Raw genomic sequence first — 20,218 nt, 5'->3', positions numbered from 1 at the left:
CCGGGGCGGCGGTAGTGATGGCAGTGATTCTTACACAGCCACGATGTACCTTTGACACCACCCCCGAACATTCAGCTCGATGGAGAGAGACAGAGACCCAGCCCTCAGCACTCCTTTTCCGTGTCTCCGGCGTGGCCATAATGTGTCTCTTGACGCAGCGCGCGAGAGGACACGCAGCCCTCTGACATTAACCCGACAACTAAACGGACGTAACTTGCAGCAGGGCGACGCGATGGCGAGATGTTAACTACCTCGCCTGGTGTACAGGATGTCGTATGTTCCATCCCGACCCTGACGCCTACTGCTGTATATTTGAAGTTTGCGTGTCAATCTCTCTCTCTCTCCGTGGTCGCGTGGATTTTTCTCCCCGGGTTTTCCCCCTCTTACATGTAGAATCAAACACGCGTTCAGAGTATTTGGGCTGCGAATACATTTCCACGCGATGAGCCATTTAGTTGAACTATCATTTGCGATTGCCAGGGCGCTTCTAGAAAAATAAGCTACATAGCTCAGTGGGACCTTTACCGGATAAAATAAAAAAATATATATATAGTTTTGTTTAAGTTGTATCTGTGACATGGCCAACAAGACGCTGCACCGTTGAATGCGCGCGCGGTCACCTCCCAGTTCGAACGCGGCGTCTTCGTCGTGCCGCGTGGCCGTCTCCCGCTCGTTCACGCAGCAGTCGCTCGTCACATAAATAAAGTCGTGGGGGGGGGGGGGCGCGTGGGATGACGGCGTCTGTAGGTGGCAGGGAGATCTGCCCGGCTGTCTGAAGCCGAGGATAAATCCTGCTAACAAGCAGCGGCAGCTTGGGGTACTTTTAAACGCATTCGCCCGCGCGCGTTCGAGAGCGCGTGATTGTGCGCGCGCGTGCGTTTGGAGCGGTGGCGCAGCGGTTAGCGCGCTGCGCTACGGAGCCGTGGCGACAGGAGTTCAATTCCCGCTCAGTGACGATTATCCGAATCGGTCGTGGGCCTCCCCTAGGTCGACTCAGCCTCAAATGAGTACCTGGCGCCGTGTGTATAAACAAGGCGGCCGGGCGTGGTGCTGGTCACCTACCCCGTCTTCGTGTGCCGGCCTTCATAGGTGCTCGCTAACAGCACTTGCCCTAACAGTCTGTTGAGGCTATATACGGGGGAGGGGGGGGGGGGTCTTTGTATTTGTGTGTGTGCGCGTGCCGATATAAGTCTTCTTAATTCAAGCCGCCTGCTCCCCCGTACCAAAGTGGCGACATGACCTCACGATGCCCCCTGCTCTCCATCCAAGGCGAAGCGGCCAATTTGTCGCCGAGAAACGCGGCCGTTTTTTTAGGGGGGGGGGGGGGGGGGGGGACCACAGCTAATGAGGATGGGGGGGGGGTCGCTTTGTGGGGTCAACGAGGCGAGTTGACGGTTGACCTCACACCTCCATCGCCCCCCCCCCCCCAACCTAGCCCCTTGCCCCCACCCACCCCCACCCCAGCCCAACCCCCCATCCCTAACCCTTCCCGGACGGACACACACAAATCACACGCGCGCATCGCAGAGGTCCGTCCGACTCCCTCCATCCCTGGCGGCTTCCTTCCTCCTCCTGCCTCCTGCCTCCTTCCCCGCCGTTTAGCCCGGCTGACTCTTGCGGGCAACTGCAGCTCGCGAGCCCCGATTAAGGGCCGGTGGGTGCGAACACACGCGCATCAGGGTGGAGTGGCTGGTAAAAGTAAAACAAAAAAACACACTAAAACTCGCGCCCGGCCACCTTTGTCTCTGCGGTAACGATGCAGACGTGTAAACCAGTCTATTTGGAGGTGCAGGTTGGGGTCGGTGGTTCATGCCAAGATGGGGATGAAATGTGTTGTATGTGTGTTGGGGGAGCGGTGGTGCAGCGGTTAGCGCGCTGCGTTCCGAACCTGGTGACTCGAGTTTTATTCCTGCTCACGGCGAAACCCAGTGACGACTATTATAAACCGGTCCTGGGCCTCTCCGAGGTCGACTCAGTCTCAAATGAGTACTTGGTGCAGTGTAAAAAAACATCACCAGTGGGGAGACAAAGACGCTCGGGCGTGATGCTGGCAACTCCACCACCTAATGTGCCGTGCCGGCCTTCATAGATGCACTCTGACAGCACTTGCCCTAATAGTCGAAGGCAACACGGGAGAAATTTGTATTTGAATGCTTATCCGTCGTAAGCAAAGCAAGCAAGACCCTCCTGAAAAAAATAAATCTTGAGACTCAAGCGAAGATTTGCTGTCTTCTTGGTTCTTTCGGTAAAGTCACGTAGAATGGAAATAATAAAAGAATAAAAATAAAACATAAATAATTCTCACGACGTTTCGGCCACAACGCAAGCAGTCTGAATGACTCTGTCTTCTCGACAGACCTGTTCTTCACCTGAGGACGGCTGCTTGCGTTGTGGCCGAAACGTCGTGAGAATTATTTTATAATGTTTTATTTTTATTATTTTCACTCTACGTGACTTTACCGAAAGAACCAAGAAGATGAATTCCTGCAGTCACGAAAGCTTTAAATCGAAGATTTGCTGGTTACAGAATTAAATAAATTCGTCGCCATCATCAACAGCCATGACTTATCCACTGCTGGACGAAGTCCTCCACGAGGGACATCATCACGGTCCCGTCACACAACATTCCACCTCGCGCCTGCACACGAGCCCACTCCAGCACTCCATAAACCGGTTAGCATGGGTTGGCTACGTACGGTGCGAAAGAAGTCCACTAGACATAATATAATCTCGGGTGTGTTCTCAATTAAAATAATTATAATGTTGAGCCGCGTGCAACTATTGCACGCGAGAATGCCTCCGTTACAATTTATATTTTTTGTACGTTATAGTTCAATTCCTCGCCTAGCGCGTTTATTAAATCAATCACCCCTCCAGGGTCGGTGATATAAGTACCACTCTGTTGGGTATAAGTCAACAGTGGTCGTCACCATACGGATGGTCTCCCTCCTGCATTGCCATTTCTGCCTCGAGCTTAAGTGCTGCTCCATCGCTCGCTTGAGCACAAAAAGCCCCCCCCCCCGTAATATATTCTTGGTTCTTTCGGTAAAGTCACGTAGAAGGGAAATAATAAAATAATAAAAATAGAACATCATAAAATACAATTCTCACGTTTCGGCCACAACGCAAGCAGCCGTCCTCAGGTGAAAGACAGCGTCTGAATGAGACGCTGTCTTTCCGACAGACCTGTTCTTCGCCTGAGGACGGCTGCTTGCGTTGTGGCCGAAACGTCGTGAGAATTGTATTTTATTATGTTTAATCTTTATTATTTTATTATTTCCCTTCTATGTGACTTTACCGAAAGAACCAAGAAGATGAATCCATGCAGTCACGAAAGCTTTAAATCGAAATCCGCCCGTAATAGTTTAGACGCCAATTTACCACGAGTTATATTCACCTTGCACAGGATTCTATGCTTGGAGTCAGTCAGTTTTTTTGGCCAGTGCATTGTACCAAACACAAACCACCTTCCACACAGCCAGTGCACAGCTGCTGCTGATGCCGCTACTGCTGCGTTTGCCGATTATGGTTCTGCTCCTCCTCGTTCCGCTTCTGTTGACGCTTCTCGTGCAGTGCGTCACCGGCGCTCCCAACGTATTGCGGTGGTTCATGCTGAACTTCTTTCGCACCGCACGTAGCCAACCGCGATAATCGGAGCTGCGATTAGCACGGTTGGCTTCTCATGCTCCATCTGCTTATCCATCCCAATGCTCCTTCCTACGCCTCTTGCAGCAGCAGCAGCAGCAGTTGCTGCTGCTGCTGCTGCTGGGACACTGCGCGTGGAGTTAACTCGGGGTGTAATTGCCCGGCTGGCGGGCTCACGAACCACCACCACCCCCATCTCCCCCAAGCCCCCCCACCCACCCACCCCCCACCCCGACTTCCCTCCACTGCGTCAAAGCCGATTGAAAAATGAAAGCGGCGCGGCGCGTCAAGCGTGATTTATTGCCCGAGCGCGCCGCGTTCACGTGCGGGAGCGGAGGTGGTGGGAGATGGGGGGGGGGGTTGGCGAGGGGGAGTAAGGGCGGGGTGGGGGGTGCCCCCCCCCCTTCCTGACTCCCTCCCACTCCCCCCCATCTCGCTGGATTGATGTTGGTTTTGGGCAGAATTCGCACCGCAATTAGTTACGCGGCTCCGTCAAATTGTATCTATCAATCTGCGGTAATGGGAGGCGTTTTTCCGCACCGGGCTGTTGCTGCGGGTATGGAGAGGGTCTGGTGTTGGTGCGGGAGAAAAACATTTTTGGGGGGGGGGGGGTGAGTTTTTTTTTTTTTGCCGGAGCCAGGATCGCCGCGACGAGAGCAAGGCCCGCGATCGGAGGGGGCCGCGTCGTCCCGTTTCCGACAGCGTCGTCATCGTAGTCACGCCGGTAGGAAATCGTTCATCGCGTTTAATTCAGTTCCTTAAAAACGTTTCGTTTCCCTGACGAGATATGAAATTGCAAAACTGCGGCAATTGTTGTATTTTGTACACAATCTTAATAAAAGTTTTTAGCTATTTCAAACAAAATACCGTCACCCGTTAAATTAGCGCTTTTTAAAAACGTTCTCCGGCGTAACTGACCACACATTGATGATGCTACGTCGTCCTCTGACAGCAACGTGCGTTGAGTGTGAAATGTAGATTCTGAAGTAAGAACCATTGGAAACCCCATAGCAGGTTTATGCCGAGTGAACTGCAGTTTACTGACTTTCAAGCTATCTTCTTGAACGACTCAGAGGGCTGCACATCCGTTGGACGTGACCCATCCGTCCACGCCAGCCAGCAAAACTTTTTTTTCTAATACAGGCAAAATTTATATTACGACAAATCATGAGATCGTCAAATGTAACGTTGTATTAAAATCGTATAATGAAAAATTACAGCTAACCCTAGGTGGCACAACGGACTTGCAATCCAGTTGTCGCCGGCTCGATTCCATCTCCCAGTGCGGCAGTTTAAACAACGAACACGTGTCTTTTTATTTTAAAATCCCCCTCCATCGATGTCTACCAAGCAGTATAAATGGCCAGGTTGCGTGTTGTGGGGTAAAGTGTGGGCACTCCAACCCTCCCCTAAGGCGTCCGGCCAGCGTGCAAGAGTAGGCCAAGATATCCTATATATCTTCTTGGTTCTTTTGGTAAAGTCACGTAGAAGGGAAATAATAAAATAATAAAAATAAAACATAATAAAATCATTCTCACGACGTTTCGGCCACAACGCAAGCAGCCGTCCTCAGGTGAAGACCAGGTCTGTCGGGTAGACAGCGTTGTGGCCGAAACGTTGTGAGAATTATTTTATTGTTTTATTTTTATTATTTTATTATTTCCCTTCTACGTGACTTTACCGAAATAACCAAGAAGATGAATCCCTGCAGTCACGAAAGTTTTAAATCGAAATTTATACCCTATATAATTTGGAGGGGGTGCTCTCTAATCCCGTTCACGGTTAACATCGATGGCGCATGATATCTGAAATGGTCCTGCATGTCCTGCACTGACCAGCGTGGTGAAGTATGCTCAAAACCTTCATGACCAATGTGGCGACACAGCATGGGGTGGCTTTCATACTGCAATGAATTGACAAAGGGCTGTGAGTTTATGTTTGAATTAACTCAATCTCCAAACCTGTTACATCTCGTCAAAAAGCATTACCCATCGCACAAACTCTGGGCATCCTCACAGCGGCTTGTGGCTTGCCATCGAACAAAAGACGGTCACTGCATCGCATGATTTCAGATGTGTTTCTGCGGCCATCTGGAATGCTATTCCTATACTAAGAAGCCACTGGAGTTGTGCACTTTTAAATCTAGATTGTAAACTCATTCAAATACAACTGCTTTTTGTGTTTAGTTTGTTGTCGTCCTCTTGCACGGTTAGCTACGTACGATGCAAAAGAAGTTCAACGTACATACGTTCCACTGTGCACTTGGATAGTGCTAAAAGTCCATCCTACCATGGAAAAACTCAGCGACGATGCTCTCTAATAAACAATTAGCGAAATAAACGTAACAGATTGGTTGACCAACACCTCCGTTACTTTCGATCTATGGCGTCCGATTATCAAATTGTCGGACGGGTGGCGGTGGTGATGGTGGGGTTCAGTTCACAATTACGTTCTCTTTTTGCACCGCGGCTGTACCGAAAAATCTACAGCTAGGGAAAAAATAAAAGCCATGCGGAGAGTGTTTCGTAGCAATCTCAGTTGTTGGGTCAGTCCTTGCAGCAGTACACATTTTCATTTCTCAAGGTCAAGGGTCACCCAGCCAATTCCGTTGCCCTCTGACCTTTCAATGAAGACCACGTTTATCAATATTTGCTCATTTCTGTCGAAGCCGACACCCATACACGTGCAGTCCAATTAATTTATACATTCACGTGTTCCTTGTGGTGCAGTGGGGAGTAGTGCTGTAATGATGGTCAGCGATCTGCACTACAGACGTCGATGTCCAAGTTCGATTCCTGGCCATGGCTAACATCAATCGTGAAAACAGCACTGGTCATGAGCTTCTCCGCACCTCCGATTAGCACGCTTGGCTATGTACGGTGCGAAAGAAGTTCAACAATCATACATTCTCCTGGTGCAAGGTGTAAATGTCAGCACTGTGGAGAGACTAGGGTAATTCATATTTTATTTTACTGTTCGTGTGTGTTTTGCACGTGTTCACGTTCTATGCGGAAACAGTTCGGTACCTCTGCACGATTTCAACTTAAGTGTCAAGTTGTGTTGCCATCACGAAATCGCCACTATTGAAGACAATTGGCCACAGTGATTCGCGTATTGTACAAAACTTGGGAAACACGAATCGGTGGTAAATCGACGTCGCAGATACGAAGACGAGTCTTGCCCCAACAGATACCCCCGTCAGCTTCCGCACTGCCAGCAGTTCATCGCTTCAAGACAATCTCGTGTTGGATACTGTTGGATATTGAGGGACTGCGTTTGTTATCTTGCTGTGGTCTGGAATTGTTCCTTGCTGTTGTTTTGCTGCCTTGCCAAAGCTTGGGAGTTGGTGCACTTATGCAATTTGAACTTATATACTTTATCCATTTTATGCATTTATTTATTGGTGATTTGCTCACCTTTCCTATACGTTGAACTGCTATCGTGTTTTTGCACCGTTTGTTGTTGTCACGTTCTGACCTGCCCCTAATAGACATCTGTAAAAAAGAGCTTCATAGCTCATCGGATTTCTCCAGGAATAAAGATTCTGATTCTACAAAGACGCTGCACGAATCTGCAAGATGTTAAATCCCTCGCCTGGTATACAGGAGGTTGTGGGTTCGATCCAGACCTTGCATATTTCTCCCTGTGGTTGCGTGGATTTTTCTCCAGGTCCTCCGCGTTTTTCCTCCGCATTCAGAATCAACACGCGTTCAGAGTATTTGGCTGCTGTAAATGTCCACACGATAAGCCACTTGGTTGCGCTATCATTTGTGACAGCCAGGTCACTTCTGAAAAAGAGCGATACGAGTCAGTGGGCCTTACCTGGTAAAATAAAAAAATGTAGTTTTCTTTTTTTTTAGTCGATTCCTCGAGGAGTTTTTTTATTCCGTCTCAGACGCTCAGCTTTCCCGTAGCGGCAGCCGTCTGTTCGTCAGAACCTCTGGCGGCGCGGTCTGCCTCCATCGCAGGGCGAACTCCTCGTCCGCCCGCATCCGCCCTCGACGTCTCCGCGGCGAGAGGCGTCCTGGGGTCCGGAGGGCCGTGCCGACCGCGGGGGCCCGCGGGCCCTCGCGATCGGCCGGGCGGGAGGCCCAGCGTGGAACAGAGGGACCCGGCGCGGGGGGGGAGGCCGCGCCGCGCCCGCCACGAGCGCCGCCGTTCATCCCTGCGCTCGAGCCTCCGCATGAGCAGCAGTTGCTGGCGCATCAGCGCCACCTGCTCGCGCATCAGCAGCACCAGCTCCTGCTGCAGGGACGGGGATGCGCGGCCACTGCGCGCTCGCACGCCTGCACACGCACGAGTACGCACAAGCGCAGAAACAAAGATTCCCCTGTATAGCCTTAACAGACTGTTGGGGCAAGTGCTGTTCGCGAGCATCTATGGAGGCCGGCATGGAACACGAGGGGGTGGGTGGCCAACACCGCGCCTTTGTCTCCCCAGTGGCGATGTTTAAACACAGCACTAGGTTACTCATTTGAGGCCGAGTCGACCTAGGGGATGCCCAGGGCCGGTTCAGATAATCGTCACCGGTATTGGCCGTGAGCCAGAATCGAACTCAGGTCGACGGATTCATAGAGCAGTGCACTAACCGCTGCGTTACCGCACCCCGCACAGAAGGAAACACACAACGCGTGCGCGCTCGTTCACCAGTCCGTACGTTTGCCGTTACCCCCATGCAGTCCGTCCTCCCAGGGGGGTGGTGGGGGGGTCGCGGCAGGGTCACGACCCCTGACCCGCGTGCCTTCTCTCCGCAGCAGCCGCCCGCTTCTGTGGTGTCGTCGCTGCTGCTGCTGCTGCTGCTGTGACGACGACGACGTGGTGGTGGTGGAATAGAAGTCATCCCTGGCGGATGCATGGGCTCCACCCCTGGCTTCGACCTCCTCCTCTGCCAGCTCCACTTTGACGGACACTGCGAACTCTGCCTCCTGAAGAGTCGCCGCCTCCTCCTTCAGCTGCCGTCAAGAGGTGCGCCACAGAGGGGGAGTGGGTCGTTAGCCCTTCGATACACGTGTGTGACAGCATGCCACGTAGTAGTAGATCATCATTACCACTAGCCCTGGCATTAGCCCACATGCACAGCGGTGGTGGGAATAAGGAGAGGGGGGGAGGGGGCGACGGGGTAGATAGCCCCGAGACCCAGAAAGTATTTTCTTATCAGAGAATAGACATTGCACGTGGTTTTATCAACGTTGGGATCCGATTTAAAAGGCTTGTAATTTGAGGATCGCCTCCCCCTGCCCACCCGTCCACCCTCGCCCCCACCCCTCCCCTTGAGATGTTTCCAGATCCGCCACCGACGCGTAGCAGCTCCCAACAGCCCTGCGACAAAGTGTGACGGCCGACTGGCCTAATGGGGAACAAACAAAGACGTTAAATCACAGCGGTGGTCGCGCTCTTGGCTCAAGAGGCTCGTAATGGCCACGTACGTGCAAGAAGCCAAGTGGGCACCGCTGACATCACAACTCCGGGTCGATACGATGATTTGGCGACCCGTGATTAAACTAACACTAAACTATTTCTTTTTATTTCACCAGGTAGGGCCCACTGAGCTATAATAGCTCCTTTTCAGAAGCGACCTGGCCACAAATGATAGCTCGACAAAGTGGCTTATCATCATGCGGAAATGTACGGCAGTTAAATACTCTTGCTTCTAAATGTGGAGGGGAAAAACAGACGACCCAGAGGAAAATCCACATGACCACGGGGAGAGAGAGACCCACAAACTCCAAATATACAGGCGTCAGGGTCGGGATTTAACCCACGACCTCCCGTATACCGGGCGTGACGGTTAACATCTCACCACCGCAGCACCCTTATTTAACCGTTTTTTTTCCAGCGTAGCGGGTTGATGGTCTCCAATTGACTGCAAATACACAACCGTTCCGGATTCATACAGCGCGGCTAAAACGCAACCGCATCTCAAGACTACGTCCCCGGTGGCTCGGAGGTCAGAGCTGTGAGCTGGCACCGGCAGAGGAGCCGAACTGGGATCGGCGCAACCACCCGCGGTTGAAGCGGAGGCCCCTCCAGTGCCACGGGTTTAAAGGTCGCAGGCCAGTCGTTGATGACAGCCGATTGTGAAACATTACGTTCCATTTTTCTTCTTGGTTCTTTCGGTAAAGTCACGTAGAATGGAAATAATAAAAGAATAAAAATAAAACATAATAAAATAATTCTCACGACGTTTCGGGCACAACGCAAGCAGCCGTCCTCAGGTGGAGGACAGGTCTGTCGAGGAGACAGAGTCCTGTTCTCCACCTGAGAGCGGCTGCTTGCGTTGTGGCCGAAACGTCGTGAGAATTATTTTATTGGTTTATTTTTATTATTTTATTATTTCCCTTCTACGTGACTTTACCGAAAGAACCAAGAAGATGAATCCCTGCAGTCACGAAAGCTTTAAATCGAAAAATTCCGTTCCTTCTTCACTCATCTTGGCCGATGTCCAATTTTGACAATTGTTGAGGTATGAACAGGGTGCCTGAGTGAAGTGTGCCCCCTACTGTGGAACGAATGCAAACGCAGCTCGAAGGATTTATTTGGGAGTTCCGTGACAATGTTCACTTACACTGTGGGAATCCGAGGAGCTTATGAAGCTCTTTTTCACAGACGTCCAGTAGGGATGGGTTCAGAACGTTGCAACAAACAAAAACACGATAGGAGCGCAAAGTATAGGAAAGGTAAACAAATCATTATGAGACCTCCTTTGCCAGTAGTAAGATATAGTAATAGGTTTTCACCCTTTTATCCGGCACCAACACTGACACCTTTATACAAGGGATCATGTTTGCAATAACCACAACACAAGCAGCCAAAATGCAAACAAACAGAGACAACTCTGATAATGATATGCACTGTCCTTGAAATTGATTGGTCCAAACATGATCCCTTGTATAAAGGTGTCAGTTTTGGTGCCAGATAAAAGGGTTAAAACCTATTACTATTTCTTGCTACTGGCAAAGGAGGTCTCAATGTAAATGCTTACCCCGAGCTCTCAATACTCTGATAGTGAGCTGTTTTTGAGTTGTACGCCTTTTGGCGTCATCTGGTCCAACACCATGTGAGACTAGGCTCTAAGAAAAGCTGTCTCGGGTGTGGACCAATCAATTTCAAGGACAGTGCATATCATTAACAGAGTTGTCTCTGTTTGTTTGCATTTTGACTGCTTGTGTTGTGGTTATTGCAAACATGATCCCTTGTATAAAGGTGTCAGTTTTGGTGCCAGATAAAAGGGTAAAAACCTATTACAGTAAACAAATCACTTTAAAACATAAACACAAATGAAACTTTTTTTTTCACCAAGTAAAGTCCAAATGTGTGTATGTTGAACTTCTTTCGCGCCGTACGTAGCCAACCATGCTAGTCAAAGGTGCGAGGGAAGGACAACAAACTATGGGTCTCTGTGTGAGCCTCTGCCCCCCCGGGATTTTGTCTAACACATGGGCCAATAGATTCCTTTCCATGTGACACGATGCCGATAGCACGATAAGAAAAGTTTCGGGGTAGAGGAGGTGGAACATTTGGGAAAAGAGGGAAAATTTTGAAAAAGGAAAAAAAATCACTAAATTCAGCTAAATTATACCTTGGAGAATTAAGAAAAATAATCATCTTAGATTACCTCCTGCGTCAGCAGTTCTCCTGCTGCGTTTGCCTCACCGGATGACGGTTGCTTGTGTTGAGATCGAAACGTCGTGATCTATTAATTTTCTATCTATGTGACTCTACCGAAAGAACCGAAGAGTATGCGATGAACGTTTGTCTGTGGCAGCACCCTCCTGAGTGCAGAAAATAGAAAAAGTATCTCGAAGGACTCTGCGATATACGTCTGGCCGCAGGCCAGTCTCTTAACACGCGCAGTGTGACGCACTGCCCCACGATAATTCCAACGTTATGCCAAGAGCACAGCTATTGATATTAGAATTGCGTACAAGACAAGCAAAAATAAAGCATGCGTGGCGAGTTGATGGATGGGTGTAAGCCAGCCCACCCAATGATTTTACGCAAAAAAAACTTGTGGAACGATTCAAGTTGGTGAATCAAGCCAATATGGATGTCAAAATCTCGTCAAAATCCAAACTCTCCCAGACGTGTCTTCCGGCTGCGCCGCGTGTTGTTCGGCACGATGTCCGACGTTTTGATCCACGTGCCGGGAATCTACCGAAGACGCTCGCCGGTACAACGTGAACACACTTCGGAGAGCGATGCAGCACAACCGTGACAACCTACTCGCTCGTGTCACGGAAGCACATTTCAATTATCTTCACTTACCCCGGGTGCGTAATCCTCACAGACAGGCACTCCCGAATTGTCCTCTTGTTGCTGCTGGTGCTGCAGTTGTCTGGCCTCTATCCCCACTTCCACGTCCTCCTCCTCCTCCTCCTCCATCACCAGCAGCTCCACCTTCACCGCTGGACAAACCTCCTCCTCCTTCAGTAGCTGTGGCTGCCGGGGGCACGGCACGCGTCAAGAAATCACTCGGGGCCCGGCAGAGAGGAGATCTTCATCTCGGCAGAGCGTGACCCACAACCCACGACCGCATGGCGCTTCCAGTCTAAACTAAATTAAAACTAGTTTTTATTTTACCAGGTAAGGCCCACTGAGCTATAATAGCTCTTTTTCAGAAGCGACCTGGCCACAAATGATAGCTCAACGAAGTGGCTTATCACGTGAAAATGTATAGCATCCTAATACTCTAAACGTGTGATGTTGAGTCTAAATGTGGAGGGAAAAACCGGAGGACCCGGAGACAAATGCACACGACCACGGGGAGATAGAAATGCACTTCCGATTATCGCGGTTGGTTACGTACAGTGCGGAAGAAGTTCAACAGACATGCAAACTCCAAATATACAAACATCAGCGTTGGGATCGAACTCACGGCCCCCTGTATACCAGGCGAGGTAGTTAACATCTCACCGCCGTGGCGAGATCCAAACTGGGCAACCCCAACAAATGGGAGCGTTTTTGTTTTGTTCATCAGTCATTGAGCAGAGTTCCCTGGGCAAAGGAGCAGCAGCAGCAGTAAGAGAGACAGCTGGAGGTTTCCTGACAGTATTGTCCAGTAAGAAGACCTCCCCATGCGAAGAAGAAGCAAGGACATTGACAAAGAAAATGGAACAAATGCCTAGAGGAGCTATTGGCTACGTATGGTGCAAAAGATGTTCAACATAAATACAACATACATACAACATACATACAACATACATACAACATACATACCTACATACGAGTCAGTGCATAAAGAGACGTGGAGAGATGCACGCTTGGAATTAGACCGAGCGTCCGGCTATCTCGTGTACAAGAGAAAATAACCGCTGCTGGTCGCTGGCTGTGGTGCCTGTGGCTCCAGGTGGTGTCTGTGAGGTTGTGCCATCACCTGCGGGCGTTTGTCTTCGTGCAGGTGCCGTTGCAGCGCCACCGCTCCCGCTTCTTCACCTCCACCTCCCGCCAATGGCGAAGCTGCCAAAATGACAACTGATGAGCCGCAAGCTAGGGGGTGCGGTCGCGGTTACAGGCGGACGAGCACATGTCATGCGAGGTCAAGCATGCCGCTTCGCAAACCCTCCATTCGGCCCGCGTGGAGTGGGCTGTGCCTCCCCACTATACAGGCCCCACGGCACGCTTAGCTTAAGAGATTTGACAACGGATTTAATTGTAGGCCGTTAATCCGTTACCGCGATTTTACCTGGGTTTCAAAAATTTCACTTTACGATGCGAAGTTAATTTTGCCGACGTGACGATTATCGCGATATCAGTTCTGTATTACTTTGTAACTGTTTATCACAATTTATTTGTGGCTGACGAGATGTGTACAATTTTTATTTCATAAAAACAAAAAAATTACTTACATTTTTCTAGCTTAATTTATGGCAATTGCATGAAAAAAATTACAATTTGCAACTAGCAGTTTTCACGCGGGGCGGCGAAAAACCACAAGCAGCCAGAGCTGACGTCAAAAAATTTCCGAAGCTCCGTGGTCCTACATTGGAATATTCGAAAGAGACAGACACAGGAAGGGTGGTGGTGTGGGAGGCATTGTCTGCTTCTCTATATTGTGACTGCTATTTAAACCTAGGGCCTTCACAGGCCGCCTCTCCCGGCCTCACCGGTTGCGGACGAGCCGTGTGACGGCTCGGTGGGAGGAGGCCCCTCCAGCGGTGGCAGAGGCGGAGCGGGAGAAGAGGGCCCTGTGACCGTGCAGGGCTCCAGCAGTCGCTGCATGCCCTTCATAAACCGGAATGCCATCTGGACTCCTGCAACGTCGGGCGGTAAACGTCATGCGGTGGCGGCGGTGGTATGCATGCCAACCCTGTCGACAGCGGGTGGGGCAAAGCGTGGGTACGGTCACACTTGCCCTCCCCCCACTAACCCGCGTTATAGCAAGCGCCAGGTGCGTTCTCACCGCGCACGTGTCAACCTTATCGATTAAAGTACGTAGATGCCATTTTTTTTTTCTATTAAGCCATCAACAACTTTGCAAACAGCTGGGATTTAAACGGAATCCCACCTCCGGTCTTCACAGAGCCACTGCTCCACGCACCGGGGGGGGGGGGGGGGGCGGGGAGCCAACACCGCCACGCCACCGCCAATCACCAGCACGCCACCGCCACTGCCACTCACCGGCACGCCACACCACCGCCACTCACCGGCACAGCACCGCCACTGCCACTCACCGGCATGCCACCGCCACTCACCAGCACGCCACTGCCACTCACCGGCACGCCACTGCCACACCACTCACCAGCATACCACTGCCACTGACCAGCACGCCACACCACCGCCACTCACCGGCACAGCACGGCCACTCACCAGCACGCCACCATCGTGACTCACGAGCACGCCACGGCCACGCCGCCGACACTCACCGGCCGCCGCCGCAGCCTTCTGCTTGTGGTAGAGGCTCTTGAGCGTCTTCCAGCGGTAGCGGATTTGCTGGATGGGGCGGAAGAAGCCGCGGCGTGCCATCTGCACGCGCGCCGCCTCGAAGATGTGCGCGTTGCGCTGGCGCTTGGCGTCCAGCTGGGACACGACGCCCATGCCCTCGATGATGGAGAGCAACGCTAGCGTCTCCATGTCCGACCAGTACACGTAGCGCCCGCACGGCTGCTGCTGCTGCGACGATGCCATCGTGATCCGGCTACAGTTTCTGTCCCAGGCGTTTGTTTCGGCCTTCATTTGTTGCACTTTTCCCGTTTAGGTTTTTTCTCCTTCCAGTTTCAATGTTTCATTCTCACCAGCTTCCACGTGTTATTGTTGTTCAGAAAAACGGAAACAACCGGGAAGAGAGGAAGACTTCACAGGGAACGGCTTGACGACGACATAAGAGATTAGTGCCAGGAGGTTGTCCCACTACCTGAGCATATTGGCACGAGAGGAAAGTGGCAACAAATGACAAAATGTGCAGTGGACACCTATGGACTATCTGCTCATGGATGGTGACGATGATGATGGTGGTGACCAGCTTCCATTCGATTTGTGTCGAATCACTTGGAGTTTATATTTCATTTACAGTTCTTTCAGTTTTAGTTTTGTTGTTCTGGTTTAGGGTGACCGATGGCTTGACGACGTTTGTTTCCGTGCGGTGGATGTCAATGCAGTCTCGCGGTGATTTTAAAGTCTTTTTTTACCATTAGCAAAGCTTCAAACTTGTGTCAGACACAACTAAGATTGGCACCTGCAAGAGCTGCCTTTGTCAGTTCTACTGCTGCCTCAATTTCCCCGTGGTTCTTGCGGCTTTTGTTGGCCCGTGAGAAAATCGGCTTTGCTCATGCTTTGGGCAGTTTGTGGAGGAACTGACATTTGACATCAAAGACCTCATTTCCGTTGCTTAGGTAAAGACTTGGTATTTTTTTTAAAGGCACAAATGCTACGTGATAAATGATTACAAGTAAAATTGCAAATTATGGTTAATCGTCCACGTGAAAATAGACTATCAATAGAGTTTTCCTTGCAAGTGAAAAATATCCGTTGTACTCGGTTAAATAAAGTATATCGCTTACAAGATAATTAATCTCGATGTGCCCTCTCCTGGTTAAATTACTTCAAACACAAGGAGACCTCAATGGGCTACCATCTTGTTAAAGGCCACTGAATTTAAATGTTAGGGTGTTTAGTGGACCACATTACCCTTTTTTCTAATTCAGTGTAGTAAATATTTCAGGGCTTTTTTCTGATAAACGTATTATCGATACTAAATTCAGCATTTAGGAGCACTCAGCCTCCGTGGAAAATTGCTCATAAAAGCCCTCTCGACCTCCTGTTAGGTCAAAAAAATCAATCTAAATTCCTTGCGCACCTACAGGGCCCACACATTGTTAGCCCTTGGCTCATAATGGCAACAACAAAAACCAGCCCGAGTAGATTAAACTGGCTTTGAGCTGTGGACTTCTAAAATGTATAATAACCGCCGCACAGCAATACATCTGGCTAGAAAGTGTGAGGCTTTACAGCCGAGACATCGCTGCCAGGTGGGCAACAGAGGGCAGTGTCCGCAACATCCATCGCTGTGCTCTACTTTTATGTTGCCACATCTTTCCCTTTAGCAAAATCCGGCCTGTATCCGTGTGGTTAATACTAAACAACAGCAATAATAATTATTCACGTTTAAAAGGCGGATTTCATTTGTAGACCCCAACACGCCACTGTCCAGGAAACAAAACAGAAGCAGCTGGGTAAACGGGCCAGAACTTAGGCGGGGTTAAAGGCCAGATTGAAGAGGCGAGTTTGCAAGACGGCACTTAAATATAGCCCACGACTCCGATCGCCTTATTAGCGAAGCGTTCCGAAGCCGAGGATGGGGATGTCGCGCTGGCAAAAAAAGACCCGGCTTAACTCCCGGTGAAGTATGGTCAAATCACCCCACACGTGGGCTTAAGGAGGAGGCCCTTAATCCATCAGCGGACTTACCACAAGGGGGACCGCAAGTGGATTGAAATTTCTCTGGTCGCCGAATTCGAGTTGCACCGACACGACTAGCCGGACGAGACGCACACACGTGGTTGCATTACAACGTGGGCTACAGCAGCAACAACAACAGCAGCAGTAGCAGCCCCATCGCCCCACTTGCTTCGACTTCTATGGAGTCAGATGTGTCGACAAACCAGCCCCAGCTATAGTAATAGGTTTTTACCTTTTCAACTGGTACATACAAGGCATCATGTTTGCAATAACCACAACACAAGCAGTCAAAATGCAAACAAAAAGAAACAACTCTGATGATGATAATGATATGCACTGTCCTTGAAGTTGATTGGTCCACACCCGAGACAGCTTTTCTTAGAGCCTAGTCTCCATTGGTGTTGGACCAGATGACGCCAAAAGGCGTATGTCCCCAGCTACCCCCCATCAACAACAATGACCGCTCAGTGGCCGTGACGTCACCGCAGCGGCTGTGCCAGGCCAGGTGCACTTTGAGGCCACGTGACGTTGTCGAAGGACCGCTGGCAGGAGGTCACTGGACAGCCCCAGCAGCTGCCACGTGCTGTTACTGCGCAAACTTTATGCGATTTTATCCGCCCGGCGCTCCGCTCGTTGTTGTGAGCGTCGCCTCCTCTTGGCCTCGCCCAACTGCACGGCAGCGTCCTTCACGAACCTCCTCCTCCTCCTCCGCAGAGGAAGATCTTGAAACCGCTGGTACCGGTCATGGACAAGTAGCACATCAGTACCGGCACATACACAAAACGTTACACATTTTGAATTAACACGACACAGTGCACAAGCACACGTTCTACAGACGGTAGTTACACCACCACCAGCTTAACAATCGCAAGGGACAGGACCGTGCCGCACGTTGTGTTTGTACATCAACACAACGGAATTCGACGCCAAGATTGTAAACTGTACCGATGTACTTGTGCTGTATGAATCTTGTTACAAATGTGAGGAAAGCCACCGATCGCGCAAAACGTCGCGATTTGTGGGGGGGAGGGAAGGGGGCGGCGGCGGAGGGGGGGTTCCCCCCTCACAAAAATAACGTTCCCGCGACGTTCGCACGACGTTTGCGCAACAAATGGCTCCACTTTGACGACGGCGGCGACGAAGAGGTGGTGGTGGTGGGTGACGTCACGCGCGTCGATGAATTGCAAGCTCCCCTCGCGCTCTGGGAGGGGGGGGGGTAATCCAAAAACTATAATCCCGGAGCAGATTCCGGTAGAGCACGGAGCGGATTGCGACTACGTACGCGAGGTCTGTTGTGAGAGTCCGGATCCGTTTAGGGGGGGTGGGCTCCGCACCGGGGTTTGCTTGAAACAGCAGCTGGATCTGTCGACGTTGTGGGCGGTGCCATTCGCAAGCGCGGGGAGGGGGCGGGCGAATAGAAGGGGGGAGGGTGAGGAGGGGGAACCCGGAAGCGATGCACTTTATTGTTATCACATGCAGTGGAAATCGATGGTAAATGTATCGATGGTAAATGTATTTACCATCGATTAATGGTAAATGATGAAGACCGCTTGTGTCGCGATCGAAACGTCGTTGGTTTTTTGCTTTTATGATTTATTTTATTTATAATTAAATGTTATTTTTAAAAACATATCTACGTGACTTTACCGAAAGAACCAATAATATGTATTTACACAACGTGGACAATTAGAAATGTACCATTATTACTAATCATTCATCACTATAGTTTTGTATTAAAATATCAGACAGCGTTTAGGCCATTCACACTTGCAATGAAACTCTGGTAAATGTATTTACACAACGTGGACAATTAGAAATTCAACATTACAAATTATTCACTATAGTTTTGTATTCAAATATCAGCGCTTGGGGCCATAACACTCATCCAATTGTACGTAAGGAGTTACACATGTACGGTCCATGTACATGATGTACCTGAAATCAAATTTTCCACACTTTGCTCAGTTTCTCCACAAACTGCCCAAAGTAATTAGGGGCCGTCCATAAATGACGTCACGCGATTTTTGACGATTTTTGACCCCCCCCCCCCCCTAGTCACACGGCGTCACAAAAAGTCAGACCCCCCTGAAATATGACGTCACAAAGCTCTTCCCCCCACCCCCCCCAAAAAAATATAAAACATGCTTCAAATCACTTTAAACTATTGTCATTGTAGTGCATATTTAATGTGGCGCTGCACTCTGATGTTGTAGGAGAAAACATTTATTAAAAGTCAATTTAATTAAGTATAACGTGTTGTCTATATGTATTTAAAGTTGCGCATTTTGATGTGACGTGACATTTCTCAAACCCCCCCCGCCCTCGTCACACATCGTCACAAATTTCTGACCCCCCCCCCCCCCCGAGGTGCGTGACGTCATTTATGGACGGCCCCTTAGCAGGGGCAATTTTCACACGCCCCAACAAAACCCGCAAGACCCACGGGGCAATTGAGGCAAGCTTTGCAGGTACCAATCCCTTGGTTTGCGTCTGACTCAAGTTTGAAGCTTTGCTAATGGTACCAAAAAAAAAACCAGTTTAAAATCACGGTCAGACTACATTGCTACATTGACCATTTAAGTTATTTCGGTAAAGTCACGTAGGTAAAAAATAAAAATTTATAAAAGTAAAATAAAATCACGACGTTTCGGAGGCAACACAAGCTTCCTGGCCCATCCCCCTCCCCTAAACCAGTATATATACGGGGTAGTATCCCTTGGAATCTCTCATTTACTTGATTGCAGCAAGCGTGCTGTGACGGTTCCACCAGAAGACGGAAGCTTGTGTTGCCTCCGAAACGTCGTGATTTTTATTTTACTTTTATTAATTTAGATGTTTTTACCTATGTGACTTTACCGAAAAAACCTAAGAATATGAATACTTGCAGTCACGAAAGCTTCAAATCTAGAATTGACCATTTAAATCAGCCCTATTGGTTTTACGGTTTTCCAGACGCACCACACAACACCACAGGAAGACATCGCGACAAATAACCTCGGGTTCGGTGCCGCATTACTGTATCACTCCGCTCAGCCACTCAGCTCAAGAAAGTAGTTCGTCGTCGACCGCTCAGAAACCGCGTCACAACGGTGCGCGTTCCACGTTGTTGTGCAAAGTAGTCCCTCGTGGAAGAACCGCGTGAAGAGAGGACTTACCGTATAGTCCGCTTGAGAGCACGTCTTTCTGGACTCTTAGTTCAGTCGTTTGTGGAGTCTTAGCGCGGTGATTGTCTGCTCACTGTGCGAGGTGTACAGCTGTAGAATTGTAATGTATTGCAGTATCTTCTTGGTTCTTTCGGTAAAGTAACGTAGAAGGGAAATAATAAAATAATAAAAATAAAACAATAAATTATATTACAATAATAAAAATAAAACATAATAAATTATATTATTTTATTATGTTTTATTTTTATTATTTTATTATTTCCCTTCTACGTGACTTTACCGAAAGAACCAAAAAGATGAATCCCTACAGTCACGAAAGCTTTAAATCGAAAAGTATTACAGTATATTCATTTTCATGGGTAATGGTGAACGTAAATAAGATAAAGTTGTACAGCATCGCTGAAAAAACTAACAATTGTCGAAAGAGTAACTTTACCGAGCTTTACCGAAATAACCAGAGTATGGATTCTTGCAGTCACGAAAGCTTCAAATCAACATTGAGTAATAGGGTTTTA

At 49.4% G+C, this 20,218-nt stretch overlaps 2 protein-coding genes across 2 annotated transcripts; both read right to left on the bottom strand.

Moving 5' to 3' along the window:
• Positions 1-6,700: 6,700 nt before the first annotated feature.
• Positions 6,701-14,517, bottom strand: LOC144949515 (uncharacterized). The gene is made up of 6 exons (XM_078879440.1): positions 14,452-14,517; positions 13,749-13,895; positions 13,019-13,101; positions 11,911-12,084; positions 8,303-8,597; positions 6,701-7,931 (listed from the first exon to the last, which is right to left on the bottom strand). The coding sequence occupies exons 2-6, from the start codon at positions 13,885-13,887 to the stop codon at positions 7,537-7,539; spliced, it is 1,086 nt and encodes a 361-aa protein (XP_078735566.1). The 5' UTR covers positions 13,888-13,895; positions 14,452-14,517; the 3' UTR covers positions 6,701-7,536.
• Positions 13,918-17,670, bottom strand: LOC144949514 (uncharacterized). Its single transcript, XM_078879439.1, has 3 exons — positions 17,485-17,670; positions 14,405-17,271; positions 13,918-13,951 (listed from the first exon to the last, which is right to left on the bottom strand). The coding sequence occupies exons 2-3, from the start codon at positions 14,815-14,817 to the stop codon at positions 13,918-13,920; spliced, it is 447 nt and encodes a 148-aa protein (XP_078735565.1). The 5' UTR covers positions 14,818-17,271; positions 17,485-17,670.
• Positions 17,671-20,218: the final 2,548 nt, after the last annotated feature.

The sequence above is a fragment of the Lampetra fluviatilis genome, chromosome 54, assembly GCF_964198595.1.
Source record: "Lampetra fluviatilis chromosome 54, kcLamFluv1.1, whole genome shotgun sequence".
NCBI classification, from domain to species: domain Eukaryota; kingdom Metazoa; phylum Chordata; class Hyperoartia; order Petromyzontiformes; family Petromyzontidae; genus Lampetra; species Lampetra fluviatilis.
The sequence above is the reverse complement of the archived record's forward strand: the minus strand, read 5'-3'. Positions and strand labels throughout refer to the sequence as shown.

Excerpts from the sequence above, each read along its gene's own strand:
- LOC144949515 (XM_078879440.1), bottom strand. The coding sequence starts at position 13,887 with ATGGCATTCCGGTTTATGAAGGGCATGCAGCGACTGCTGGAGCCCTGC. Across the intron at positions 13,102-13,748 it reads ACACGGCTCGTCCGCAACCG|CTTCGCCATTGGCGGGAGGT; the intron begins GTGAGGCCGGGA and ends TCATTTTGGCAG. Across the intron at positions 12,085-13,018 it reads ACGAAGACAAACGCCCGCAG|CCACAGCTACTGAAGGAGGA; the intron begins GTGATGGCACAA and ends TGCCCCCGGCAG.
- LOC144949514 (XM_078879439.1), bottom strand. The coding sequence starts at position 14,817 with ATGAAGGCCGAAACAAACGCCTGGGACAGAAACTGTAGCCGGATCACG. Across the intron at positions 13,952-14,404 it reads GGCGGTGGTGTGGCGTGCTG|GGTTGGCATGCATACCACCG; the intron begins GTCAGTGGCAGT and ends CGCTGTCGACAG.